The sequence below is a fragment of the Fukomys damarensis genome, unplaced genomic scaffold, assembly GCF_012274545.1.
Source record: "Fukomys damarensis isolate Sample0158 unplaced genomic scaffold, DMR_v1.0_HiC HiC_scaffold_30, whole genome shotgun sequence".
NCBI classification, from domain to species: Eukaryota; Metazoa; Chordata; class Mammalia; order Rodentia; family Bathyergidae; genus Fukomys; species Fukomys damarensis.
The window spans coordinates 51,194,031-51,207,791 of NW_022900942.1; the positions used below are offsets into that span (position 1 = coordinate 51,194,031).

Here is a 13,761-nt window from a genome sequence, read left to right on the forward strand (position 1 = left end):
ACAAATACTTTATTTTCATCTTTATATTATCTCACATTTTTTCTTTTCCCTTATTACCCTTCCACTATACCTTTAATTTTTAATGATTAGTTTTGTTTGATTTTTTTCTTTTCTTACTGTGGGCCTGAAATAAGTCTTCCTTGTCTGCTTTTCAAATGGAAAAGTAAACTATCCCCCTCCTCCCCTCCCCATCTACAAATACTTTATTTTCATCTTTTCATTATCTCACATTTTTTCTTTTCCCTTATTACCCTTCCACTATACCTTTAATTTTTAATGATTAGTTTTGTTTGATTTTTTTCTTTTCTTACTGTGGGCCTGAAATAAGTCTTCCTTGTCTGCTTTTCAAATGGAAAAAAGTAAACTATAGTATCAGTAAACAGCAAAGTCAATTTGTTGAATTGAAGATGAATAAATAACTCTAAGGTAAACATCAAGGAGTTTGACCAAAATCTATCACAAAGCTCATAATGATAATCTGAGCTGTTTCTGACAGAAATGCCAGAAACTTGATTCATCCTTGGAGCACGGGTTCCTACCACTAGCAAAGTAGAAGTTCCATAAAAGCAAAACCATTTATAAAATATGATTTTAATTTGATATATATCCAATTTTTTAAAGCATCCTAAGAATCAGAGTCTTATTGGGCTTTCTGACAGCTATTTTGTGTTTAGTGCAGTATATTTAAGTCTGTTGAATAAGTACAAGTGAGATATGTATAGAGTGTAGGCCTGGAAACAGTATCTGAGGCCCTGGTCTGTCATTGGGCTCATGAAGCATTGCCCAGTAAATCTTTCTCTGTATGGCTTGGAGGATTTTCCTTCTCAGATGCTTTTCAGTCTCCTTCAGAAGAAACTTTAGGGGCAGTGGCTCTGTGGGGGCTTCCCACATCCTACTGGAACAGGCAGTTTTACCATCATCTGTCTTTATTTATCGTGTCAGAGTTTTCTAGCGATACAATTAACACCTCACTGATGCCCTGAGAATCCTAACTGGGATTTCTATGCTGTCCTTTGGCTTCTGTTTCTTTCTTGGTGCCAGGCCCAGAGCCTTTGTCCATCTCATCAACCTCTGCTTAGCAGCCTTGGCAGAGCCCTTTTCCATAGATTGTACTGGAGGTGGGATGGTCTCTGCTCTCAAGTGCTGTCCTATCGCTCAGGCTGCAGCCTTATCGCTGCATTTGACAGTGAACACAGTTAGTTAGGCAGCGGTGTGCAAGGGAGGTGCTTACTTTGCTTTGGCTCTTCTCACACACATCATAACCATACCTCTGCCATTTACCCATGAGTCAGAGGGTTTAGCTTTTACAAGTCTCTCTCATTGGAACAGATTACTGAAGACTGAAATGATAACTACACATTCTTTTCAAGTGTCTGCTAGAGTTTCATTTTCTGTGGTATGTGGTCAGATCTAGGAAGGCAGACTAGTTTAATCAGCTGTTTTTGTCTCTTATCTCTTACTGCATTCTCTTAGGCCAGCTTCCTCTGTACAGAGGGAAAAGGCATGTATGTCGCTCAGATATGCATTTCAGACTTGCAACATACAGAAAGAGACTGAAATGTGATTTCTTGTTCAGAAATCCTAAGGTTCTCACTGTCTCATATTGGATCAGGTGCTCATGTCTAAATCAGTCATTCATTGCTACCAACTGTTGAGTATTTATATGGGTCAGAGATCCCTAAGTTTTTCAGATATTTTATCTTATTGAAATCGGAACGTGACAATAGCAGGTAGGAATAGATGAGAAACTGAATATTGCCCTTCCTGAAAACTAGTACACACTTGAGTAAGGATTTAAAAGCAAGTGTTTGACTTTGGTTCCCTAAGCCACTGCACTACATGTGTTGCATAACTCCCTGACTCTGAAGAAAATGGGCCTAATGTAATAATAACTCTAGGACTCCCAAGGGCGGGCTGTAGCTTACAGATTGAAATAACTAATTTGAAGGTTTAGAATAGACTACATGCTACAGAAATAAGTTGAGTGGGTAAATTTCAATTTGTTAAATGTGAAGTAGTGAGAAAATATTACTCCTGCCTCACCTGGAATAGATTTCCTTTTGATATGGCTGGCCAGGGAGGCTTGGGAGCAGGTGTTCCTAGGAGGTTACAGATGAGGATGCTGTGTTTGTGTACAGTGATAGGTTGTGGTGTGCTCTAGACATCACCTGGAAAATCAAGTTTGCTTTTTTCTAGTACTTTCTAGATAATTGCTTTTAAGTACTTCTGGAGATTGTGTCATACAATCTCATCACAGAGACATTTCATAGTAGAGGTAAAGCCAAAGGAAGCATTTTGGTTCTAACTTTCTTCTCTCCTTCCAAGATTATCCTGAAGGTAATAATTCGAGTGATTATCCTGTCCAAACAACAACGTATCTTCCAGAAAACTTCACATATTCACCATACCTCCCCTGCCCAGAAAAACTGCCTTACATGCGTAAGTAGAAACTAATTTTGACTGAACTATTGTATTGTAATAAAAGAATAAAAACTACATGGTTTGAACACATAGGGATCAGATCATTACTGGGGATGCTAATGTTCATATTATATAGCATATTGTTTTTTTTTTAATTGAGGGGATAAAGAACTTTTTTGGAAGGAGATGAGGAAAAAACTGCGTGAACACACAAGAAAAAAATGACAAATATTCATATGTTTCCCACCCAGATTTAAAAACAAGTACTTTGACTTACTTTCAGATTCTTCTAAAACTACTTTTAAAAGAGTAATTAATGTTTTATCTCCTTTTGGATATTAGAACATTACAAATAAAACTAAGGTCCTTTTTGACTATTGCCCACAATGTAGTTTCCCATCCTTTTTTTTTTCCAGAAATAACCTGACCTCTATTACCAGTGTATTAATATAGGTCATTTAAAAGTTATTTTTATATAGATGCCTGGATATATAGAAAATGTTTAGTTTCAGAGGTTTTAAGAATACATATAAATGGTCTTATAAATTACATTTCATTGTGACTTGATTTAGTTACTTTTTTTGAGAACTACTCATGTTGTAACATGTAATTTATTTCCCATAATTGTCGTAGAATATGTCTTTGTATAAATGTACCACATTTCGTTTACCCTTTCCCCAGTGGTGGACATTTAGGTTGTTGCCACTTTTTTTTTTTGCTATTAAGAACAGTATCCAGGGCCAGGGATTTAGCTCAGTGGTTCTGGTGCCTGCCTCACAAGTGTAAAAGGGCCTGAGTTCGATCCCTGGTACCAAAAAAACAAAACAAAACAAAAAAACAGCAAAACAAATGAAAAAACAGTATCGTACAGATTTTCCTGTGCATATTGTGTTAGTATACATGAGGGTTTTACCTTGAGTTTAGAATTGCTGGAAAGGCTGACTCAGTTTTTCTAGGTTACCTAAAGCTGTTTTCCTAGTCAACTATGCCAGTTTATATCCCCACAATATGCTATTGATAGACTTTTTGATTTTTGCTAATCTAATAATAATAACAAATGGTATCTCATTGTTTAGTTTTCACTTCCTCATTACAAGTGGATTTGAGTAATTTTTCTTGCCTGTATAAATTTTCTTTCCTGCCACTTGCTTGGTTATGGGTCTATGAGTTCCCTATTGGTTATTAGGTATTGTATTGATCTGCAACAATTTTTCTCTTCCTGCAGTGACCCACTATTTGCTAATATTTAAGTATATTTTCACAATCCTGGTCTTGGATTTTCATTTCGTTTATGGAGTCTTTTATTTTAAAATTGTGAGATTATGCGTTTTCAATAGTATGTCAGTTTAAGGCTTTTGCTCTCTCTCTCTCTCTCTCTCTCTCTCTCTTTTTTTTTTTGGTCTTAAGAAAGCTTTTCTTACCCTAAGGCCATACAAATACTTTTATTTCCTAGAAATCTTTCTATTTTATTCTTAGCTTTTGTGTATATGTGGAAGTGACCCAGATACTACAAACGTATATATTTTTTTCAAACTCATAAAAATAATTATTTTTTAAACAACACCACTATACCCCCCAATACTTGGAAGCCACCATGGTTATTGTTTTGACAGGGTCTCTTAACCCAGTATTTTAAATGGACTTTGTATACATGAAGTTTTATCTTGATTTTTATGTAAGGATTTGAGCATCTTTTTGAATTGTTTATCCCTTAATACCTAAGTGTATCTTTTATGTCTTTACATGAGTTTTCTTTATTGGAGAAATTGTTGGTAGATATTATATCTCTATAATTAAAAACAGATACACTTTTCTATATCACCCAAGGATGTGGTTTTCATTCTAGAAGATGCATCATAATCCCATGGGTAGCCTTGTAGAACACAGTGCTACCCTAGCTAATGGGTTCCAGTTTCTGTGCAGCTAAGGTGAGACTAAGAAGTAGTGTTCAGTGGTTTTCTTTGAGACTTAGCTGCATAATAGAATTTCCTGGGAGCTTCTGTCATCCTTGGGTGCAACCCCTAAGTTTCTGGTTTTATTGATTAACCTGGGGCCTAAGTACTGGTATTAAAACAAACAAGCACATTTTCAAGTTTTTATGGCCAAATGTTTGTCATAACTTTGTTATTGCAGGCTTGTTTTCCTAAAATTGAGTGTTTGTCTGTGTAATAACTGAAACCAGTGGGTAATGTTCTGTTGAAATACTGATTATAGTAATTTCATTTTCATAATTTGTATATTCAAGGATTTATAGTTTCAGGAAATCTTTCTGTCCTTGATTTAGTTAACATTTTCTTAATTAGTGCTTTATGAGTACTAATTAAACTGTTCAGAAGTATTCGCTTGCCAGGCCCTCCTGTGGACATTCCCATCCTCTCATCTCTTCTCTTGTAATTCCTTGGCCTGGTGCTCGAGAGGGTGTGCTGTGGTGCACAATGGCTGACTGGCTCTTGTGCCTGCCTTTCCACAGGGTCCTGGACTGCTGCTCCTTTCTTCTGCCTCCTTTAGAGCCTTGCATTCTTTTTAAAAAGGAGGATCTCACTAGTTTGGTAGCCACCTTTTCACAGCAGGCTTTTTCAGGGTGGCCAGCTTCAGGTCCAACACCTGTGTCGAGTTAGTGGTGACAGGGGTGCCGGGGTTGTTTGGTAGAAAGTATGGTCACATGCAGGTAACACTTGAGCAGGGCCTGTGGGTACATACAACACAATGAGGCTTCTGCCAAAAGGGCCCTGAGTGAACCATCTATAGGAAGCCTCTTCACTGTCTAACAACATTTATAAAGTAGAGCCTCAAATAATAGAAGGGATCTCTGTAAGAATAAGATCGAGTCAGATCAAAACCATTCAGGTACGAATGATGTTTAGTTTACCTGTAATCACTAAAAGTGAAGTTAATGTAAAGTTGTTGTGTTTAATTATCTACCTGTAAATCCCTTTTGATGTTTCTCAACAGCAGTGATGGAATTACCAGCATTGGATTTCCTTAAAGTTTGAATTTTTCAAATTGGAATTCAGATAAAATTCATTTTATGGATTTTAGCAATGTTTAATAGTCAATGACACTATGAAATTGTATTTTAATATATATTACACGTATAAAGAGTGCTAGTGAATACTCCATTATTGTTAGTATTCATCACTTCTCCAGAGAGAAAATCCACTTTCACCTTTATTGAATTTATGTAAGATTCTTCATGTTAACCAAATAAAATAGAAATTTCACCTTATCTAGTGCAGAAAAATAAAAAGTAAGTGCTTAGCATTAATGTTTTGATTTTGATTTTTTTCTGTGAAGTAGAGATGGAAAAATGTCAATTGTGTACTTTGCATTACAATAGAATTACTTTAGTTTTCTTGTCCTTTAACTGTTATTCAAAGAGAATGCATTTGCAGTGACTTTTAGATATCCTCTTCTTACTATTGATGGAATAACCCTTTGTGATTTAACCCTGGTAATTTCTGTAGTCATTGACTGTAATAAATGCTACAAGGGCTTTTTCCTTTGAGTTTAAGTCAAATGCATATCAGCAAAGATGAGAAAGATAAGCAAATAAACTTAAGAAAAGCTCAAATAATGCTTAATCTAACAAACCTTCATGCCTGCTTTTTTATGAGAGTGGGGAGCTACCTCCCAACAGGACTGGGTGTTTACAGGGGCAGGCAGAGAGGAACCAAGTTAAATGGATGCCTGCAAGTACTGGCTGAAAGCACCCAGAGGAAGGCAGCTTGCTGCTGTGAAAGGTAATGAATGAAGCAGAAGGAAGACAGCAGAGAGGGTGACGTAGGAGTTGGGTCCTTAAGGTGGTTCCGAGGCTGTGTGCGTTCCTGCGGTGGAGAGATCTGCTCCAGCCCAGTGAAGGTTATGTGGAATGGGAGGTGAAGGCCTTGTGTGAAGGACCGAGGATCCTTAGGTATCTATGAGGTGGGCTTTGGAGGGCACAGAGCCCCTGGTATCCAGGAGGTTGATTTAGCTGCCTGGGTGACAGTGCATGATTTTCAGAGTCTAGGGGCAAAAAAACCAAAACCAAAAACAAAAACCCTTTAAAACCCTGCTACAGGAGGACTAGGATTGTGCTTCAGAAAGATTATTCAGATGAGAAACTGAAAAGTGTCTGAGAATGGGAGATGATGGTGGAATCAGGGACTCAGTGTGGAACTTACTGCAGGGACCCAAGAGGAAAGAACAAAGGCTCGTGGCAAGGACGCACTGGAAAGAGGAGGCAGAAAAAACAAGCCACTGGGTGTCCTTGGCCAAATATCAGAATTTACCGAGGAGTCAGGGTTCATTTCCAGCTTTCTGCCTTGGCGACTGTTCACTGCAACAGCAACACAGGATCTGCATCACATTTTGAGACTGGGGATGTTAACGAGTTCACTTGGGCATATTTGTTTGAAGTTCAGGAGAATTAACTTGGGGGTCTTATTTTCATAGGAGAGATTTGAACTGGAGGTAGAGGAAATGAGACTGAAAGAAAGCCAAGAACAGGCCCTGAGAGGTGGAGCCCTTAAGAACTGAGTAGTGGTCAAGAGAAGAGGAAGCCATCAGGGATATGGAGAAATCAGAGAGCAGGGGCCCCTGCAGAGAGTGTTCCCAGGAAAGATTGTTCTCTTTTCAAAAAGAGCAGATAGAATGAGGATGTGAGAAAAGAGCGTTGAATGTTGCATGTACAAAATTAATGCCAGCAATTTCAGTAAAGTGAAGAATACTCTCCTGAAAAGTGAGTCAGGAGTATGTAAAAACTGATTTTTAAAAAAAAAAGTTTGGTCAGGAATGGTAGCACCCTGTAATCCCAGCTACTAAGAACTCTGAGGCAGGAAGATCACAAGTTTGGGTCCAGCCAGCATGTGCAATTTAGTGAGATTCTGTTTTAAAACACAAAAAGGAAGAGGAATGTAGCCCAGTGGTAGAGTGCTCCTGGTTTCTATCCCCACCCAGTAACTCACTAGAAAAAAAGAAAGAAAGGAAAAAACAAAACCAAAACAGAGTCTGGAGGTGGGAATTCCTGAGGCAAGAAATGTTCTAGGAGAGATGATGTGTGTTTTGTTTTGTTTTGTTTTGTTTTTTTGGTGTTTTGAGACAGGGTCTCACTATGTAATTGAGACTGACCTGGAACTCACTATGTAGCCCAGGTTGGTCTCTCGAACTCACAGTGATCTTCCTGCCTCAGCCTCCCAAAGTGCTGGGATTACAGGCGTGCGCCACCACGCCCGGCCTGGATGTGTTTGAGACACCACAGAAACAAAGTATGGAGAAAGAGGGGAGACAAGAGTAAGGGAGAGCTACGTGTGTCTGAGGGGCTCTAGAGAGGCTGAAAGGAGACAGAAGGGCTCAGTTGCAGAGTCCGCTCTGGCCAGTGATGGAAAGGCCTCACTTGTTTTTGTTGAAAGCTTGCTGTGCTCCAGGCAGTTTGTGAGGTATTGCCACCCACGGATGGGCTTACGATGTGTGCTTATGTGATTTTCTTCAGTGCTGCTTCTTAGATGGAGAAGTTGAGCTGGGAAAACCATTTCCCCAAGGTAGGAATTGGCATTGCAGGTGTGGCGGGTCTGGAAGGGAGGGGAGATAAGATAAGGGTGCTTGTGAAGTGTGCAGCTGTGTGATTGAGCACAGACCATCAAGTTGTATTTCTCTGGGTATAGTTCAGAAAAGGCCACAGGATACTTGCTAAAAATGCAGGACTCTAGGAGCCAAACCTCAGATTGGGATTCTTGGTTGCTAACCACAGAATATACGTTATGTGATTTAGGAAGATAAGGAATCTATGGGGAAATGTTAGGTAGCCCATAGAAACCGTAGTGTCCTGAGTTAGGTTAGGGCTTAAGCAGCCAAAACAGGGCCTGGGCCACTGTGTAAAGTGTTTCTTGCTGCCCCCAGCAGAGCTCACAGCTCCTGCTGCAGTGCTTAGGTTTGGACACAGATGTGCCCCTGCTGGGCCCCTAAAGCAGAATGCCTGCCTCCTTCTCTGCTGAGATGGCTTTGCGGCCCCTTCTCATGCTGTTCACTGCTGCATACGCCTGAGGGTGACCTGGTCGTGTGTCTGCTTTTTCTGCTACAGGATCTGTGACAGTGGCTTCTTCTGGGAGGCAGGACTCACAGTAGACAGTTCAAGCAGCCGAATCATATCCCAAGAAAGCTGGTGGCCACAGACATGACCCATGGGCATCTGGAACAGAGACGCTGATGTTAGGGCAGAAAACTTAGTTTATTGCAGAGATTTTCTGCCCTTTTCCAGGGGGCTTCAGTTTTCATCGAGGAGCCTCAGCTAGGCCCTCTTTCTTTTGTTTGCGGGGGTGTGGGGGGGCAGACAGACACAAATACGGCTGTGTTGGTGCCGTGGGGCTGGGCTCCTCTGCTGCTCTGTGCCCAGAAAACTTAGTTTAAAAGGAGCCTATCACCACATTAGCAGAGCCGTTTATTGGGAGGCCAGAGAGGAATGGGGATAGAGCCGAGGACTGTCTCCAGCAGACTGCAGAGGGGTTTCATAGGGCTTGGGGGCTCTGTAAGAGGCTCAGTGTCGATGGCGCCAGGGGCCTGATGCTCTGGCTGTGGAAAGAGAGCTGGGGTTCAGAGATGAAGTACGGGGAGGTCACCTAATGGGGCGGGGCTGCGGGTTGGAAGGTGTTGTGCCTACGGGGAAGTGGACTCAGGAGAGAAGGAAGCTGATGATGATTTGTAAAGCTTGGGTGTGATTCGGCAGATTCCTTCTTTTATGCCTGGCTTTATGATTATAGACCCGACAACCTGAGCATCTATTACTTAGCAGTTTGAATGGAAGGGTACTATTTTCTTAAGATGGAGAACTAGGTGTGGGGCGTTTTCTAGAAATAACATTGAGGTACAATATATGGGAATTTATTGAATGGTTCAAGAAAACACTTTTGCAAAAGCAGGAGAAATGGTTGAGAAATTATTTTCTTGGTAGAAATACTGATTTAGAGTGGCTTTTGGGAAGAAGAAAGTACGTTTAGTGCATTCACCGTAGGATATAAACTTAGGTCAGCATGCTAAAATATGAGCAAAGTAAGGAAAGACAAGCACAATGGTTTTAGATTATGCTTTGAGGGAAATTGTTAGCTTATCATTAAATGAGAATAGAGAGCAGTTTGAAGGAGTCTCGTGAAGGGTATGAGCCCTGGAGTGAGTGGACCAGGGCTTTCACTGGTGGGTCAGAGGCAGAGCTGGAAGCAGAGACGAACTGGAGGGTACGGCCAGGCATGAGGTAGAGCAGGGAGGAAAGTGGGTGTGAGAACTGTGTGCTGCACTGTTGTCAGATGGGGAGCGGAGAGCGTGGGCGTTTTGGGGCGCTACACATGGCACCCCTTCTGCACAAATAGCACCTCGTGGAGCCAGGAAGTGGAGATGCAGGTAAGAGGAGAAAAGGAGCGAGACAGAATGGACAGAGTCAGCTCTTTGCTGCTCCTACTCATTCATTTGTCCTGTGCCCAGGCATGCACTAGCTTTGGGAGTGTGACTAATAACCGTGGTTTTGATCTCTTGAAGAATAGTTGAATAAGCAATAATTTTTAAACAGGTTGTCAAGTTCTAGAAATTCAGATGCTTAAAGAAAGCATTTGAAATTGGCTGTGTCTGGTGTTGGCTTCAGAGGAGACAGTGGGTGACTGAGGGCAGTGTGACTCATTATGGCTCAGCCTCAGAGCTGTGCTTAGGATGCAATGCAGAGGGTGGGGAAGGAGTCCCTTAAACCTGCCGATTTATAGAGGGAAGAACTGCCTATAAATTATTGCTTGCCTCGAATCTTATTTGGAATCTAAGAAGAATGTAGGGAGTGTAGGTAATTCATATATATTGAGTACTTGTCATTTTAAGAGTTATGTTTTAATTTTTAAAAAAATCGAATCATGTCGTATGATACATTGTGATCCACACCACAGTAAGCCTGCCTGTCCTCAAGGCCCGGGTGTATCTGACAGGCTCTAGGTTCATTCAGGTCCAGTTCCTAAGTGGGAGACATTGCTGCCTGTCTTGCAAGTTCACTGCTCGGAAATTGCGGCAAATGTTTCTACGGAACCAGTGGTGCGTTGACATTGTTCTCTAATGGAGCAACTGTAGTTGGGCATGCAGGTATGGCGGCTCACTGACAGGTGTGGCCAGGACCCACCTCTTCACGTTCACCCTCCAGGTTATCTGCAGCCCCTCCTCTTTCCAGGCACCTCATCTTCCTTTCTTTCCTTTCTGACCCCAACCCCAGCTTCCAAATGTGAAATTCATTCTGCTAAGTTAGTGTTTATATTGTTTTCTGATTGATTACTGAGTAAGTGTATTTCACTCAGTGTATTTATTTTTGACCTTGGAATCCTGAGGAAAGAAAATGCTTGTTCCTGCTGCACATCTGGGGTTTAGCACAGGTGGAGAGTGAGAGCAGGGTCCTCAGTGGCTCCTCCCTTTGTTGCATTTGCTGTCTCAGCAAGGAACTCAAGGGGCTGGGCTTCTCTGCTGGGGGATTTCTTTGTGAGTGAAGAGGTTGGATGCTCTGGTTTCATTTGTAGCAGGTGACTTTTAAGTGCTTTATTAAAACACTGCGACACTTGAGTGAAACTAAAAGGGACGCTGAGTATGTAAAAATAGGTGAAAGTGGCCTTGGTTGGGGACCAAGCATTCTCTGATCCCATTTTCACTGCTCCTTGTGGTGGCAGGGCCTGTCCTAGGAAGCCCGTTTTCTTCCCCTGCTTCCCAGTGAAGTGATGTTGCTGTTATCACTGGTAGGACAACCCAGGCCTCAGGGTCATCTTTGGCTTTCATCTACCAAATTGTTAGGATTTTAGAGCAAAGAGCAGTCAACACATAGAAAAGCTACTCAGAGCCCAATGGGTGTAGGTTGGGGAAGCAGTCATTTTTTTTGTACTGGGATCGAACCTCAGGACCTTGCACTTGCGAGTCAGGCGGTGGAATCACTGGGCTAAGTCTCTGGCCCTTAAAGGCCTGTTTCTTTATTTGGCTGCGCATGTGCACTGGAGATGGAAATTAAACTGCCAACAATGATGGAGAAAACTGCTGACAATAGTGATGATTACAGCTGTTGAAGCAGTAAAACTGGAAAAAAGACAAAAAATTTAGTTTAACGCTACATAAAGAACGCCAGCTTCATTTACTTGCATGAATGGGTTGTTATTTAGCCTAATTACTATCATTTTTAGCAATCATGCATACTATTAAATGGATCAGATTTGTGTGAATTTTATTTGTTTGCAATGCTGGCTTCTGTGTACTTGTGCTGACTGATCAAGTGTGTATCTGACTTAGTCTTTCTGTGTTCATAGTTCTCTCATCTGATAGGTAATTTTGACCTTTCTAAGATTAGTTTGTATATCTGGTCACATGAGGTAGGTATTTGGTTATAAAGGACCATAAATTTGTCACTTTAACAGGCAGGCATTTAGAAGATTGCAGTTTTTTTCTCTGCTTACTCAGGGAAACATAGGTATTTGCATCTAAAATACTCCCTAACATACCTCAGGACCAAGTGCAGTTGCAGGTGGTTGTGCCTAATCAGAATGAAATGAGATGGGGAGAGGCCATTGTGGAAACGTTCTAGACTGTGGAGTAGCAGGAGGAAAGGGCCTCTCTGGAGAGGAACTGAGTATTTTCGGTGTGAAAAATATTGGTCATAAAAGGCTCAGAAAACTTGACATGGGAAACCTCAACATCTCTTGGCTTATATATTACGAGATGTGGAGGTTCAAGGAAGAATTTGGCTGGAGGGTGTTGGCGGAGCAATTTGTACAGTACCTGTCTGGGCATTAGCAGGTGCCATGTTACTGGGCTGCTGAAAGATGGCCTGTGGTTTTGTTGTACTGGCCTTAACTGGAAACACTGAAGGCGATGTTGCTTTGAAGGACGTTAAGTCATCATGCAGCTGTTTTAATGGGTGGCTCCCTGACTCCTAGTTTCATTTTTGACTAGGTTATGGAAGTGACTTTCTGTCCATGATCCATTCCATTTCAAAGGCACATATTAGGAAAACTATTGGTAAAACTACCTTCAGTAATGCACACAGTAGTTGTAAATTTGGAGAATGAGTACATGTTAGACTATGACCATCTTAGAAGTCCCTGGTTTTTCAGTTTTGTATACCAGAGGGCTTGATACATGGTAGGTGCTCAAAACGAATATGTTGAATTGTGTTTACAAGTTTCCTTTTAAGTAATGAGGTAGCTGGGGATTTAGCTGAATGATAGAGCACACGCTTAGTGTGCATGAGGCCCTAGGCTCAATCCTCGGTATGAAAAAAATAAAATAAAAAGAAATGGCAGTGGATAATAGTATAGTAGTTAATATTTATTCAGGGTTGCTAGGGCCTGGCACTGTACTTGATCCTACTCACAGACTTTAGTCCTCTCTCACTACATGTAGGAATTGGATTCAGGATCTTCCCAAGGAGACCAAAATCTGTGGGTGGTCAAGTCCTTTATATAAAATAGTCTTAGTGTTTGCAAATTATCTACAAGTCATCTTGTATATTTTAAGTCATAGATTATGTATAATACCTAATACTATGTAAATGCTGAATAAATAATTGTCATATGTATTGTTCTGTGTTTTGAGACAAGGTCTCACTGTAGTTCAAGCTGGCCTTGATCTCAGTAGGTATCCCAGCCTGGTCTTGAACTCACAGCAATCCTCTTGCCTCAGCCTCTGGAGTGCTGGGATTATAGGTGTGTGTCACCACACCCAGCTTGTATTGTTTAGGGTATAAGGACAAGAAAGAAAACTGTACATGACTTCAAATGCAGTTCTCCCCCCCACCCGGATATTTTTGATCTGAGGTTGTGGCTAGGGAATCTGCAGGTACAGAGAGCCTGCAGGTACAGAGGTATTTTATCTAATACATAAAAACCACTGTGGGAGGCAGGTATTACTGTATAATACTCTTACAGAGGAAAGAGCTAGGGCAGCCCAAAGTTAAATAATTTCCCCAGTAGATGCTAGGATTCAGCTCCAAGTCAATTTGACTCCTCATTTAACTTTTGTATATTGTGCCATCATATACCCTATGTGGAAGGAGTTAAAGTTAAAAATAGTTTTAATGTACAGTGGACCCTCAGGTTAAAACCAGCCTGATATATGAACAATTTGGGTTAATTAGGTTAATGGAAGATTCATCTGCCTCTTGTTTACCTAGAGCGAGTACCCAGGTAAACATCCAGATCTCAGGTATATTGACTTAGTTACAACCAGCCCTCAGGAAGCGATTGAGTTTGTAAGTCCAAGGGCCCACTACACTTGAAATAGCTGTCAAATTGTAATATGCTATGCTATAATGAAATGTAAACATTTTCCCAAAAAAAGTTAAATATCTAGTATATTACCAAAAAAAAAAAA

At 40.9% G+C, this 13,761-nt stretch overlaps 1 protein-coding gene across 5 annotated transcripts in view; it reads left to right on the forward strand.

The window, feature by feature from the left end:
- The window catches only part of B4galt6 (beta-1,4-galactosyltransferase 6), a 69,526-nt gene that overhangs the window by 28,644 nt on the left and 27,121 nt on the right, over window positions 1–13,761 (forward strand). For all 5 annotated transcript variants that reach the window (XM_010619705.3, XM_010619706.3, XM_010619707.3 and 2 more), the window contains one exon: window positions 2,326–2,439. In XM_010619705.3, the coding sequence (XP_010618007.1) occupies window positions 2,326–2,439 (114 nt within the window). The remainder of the gene's footprint in view (window positions 1–2,325; window positions 2,440–13,761) is intronic.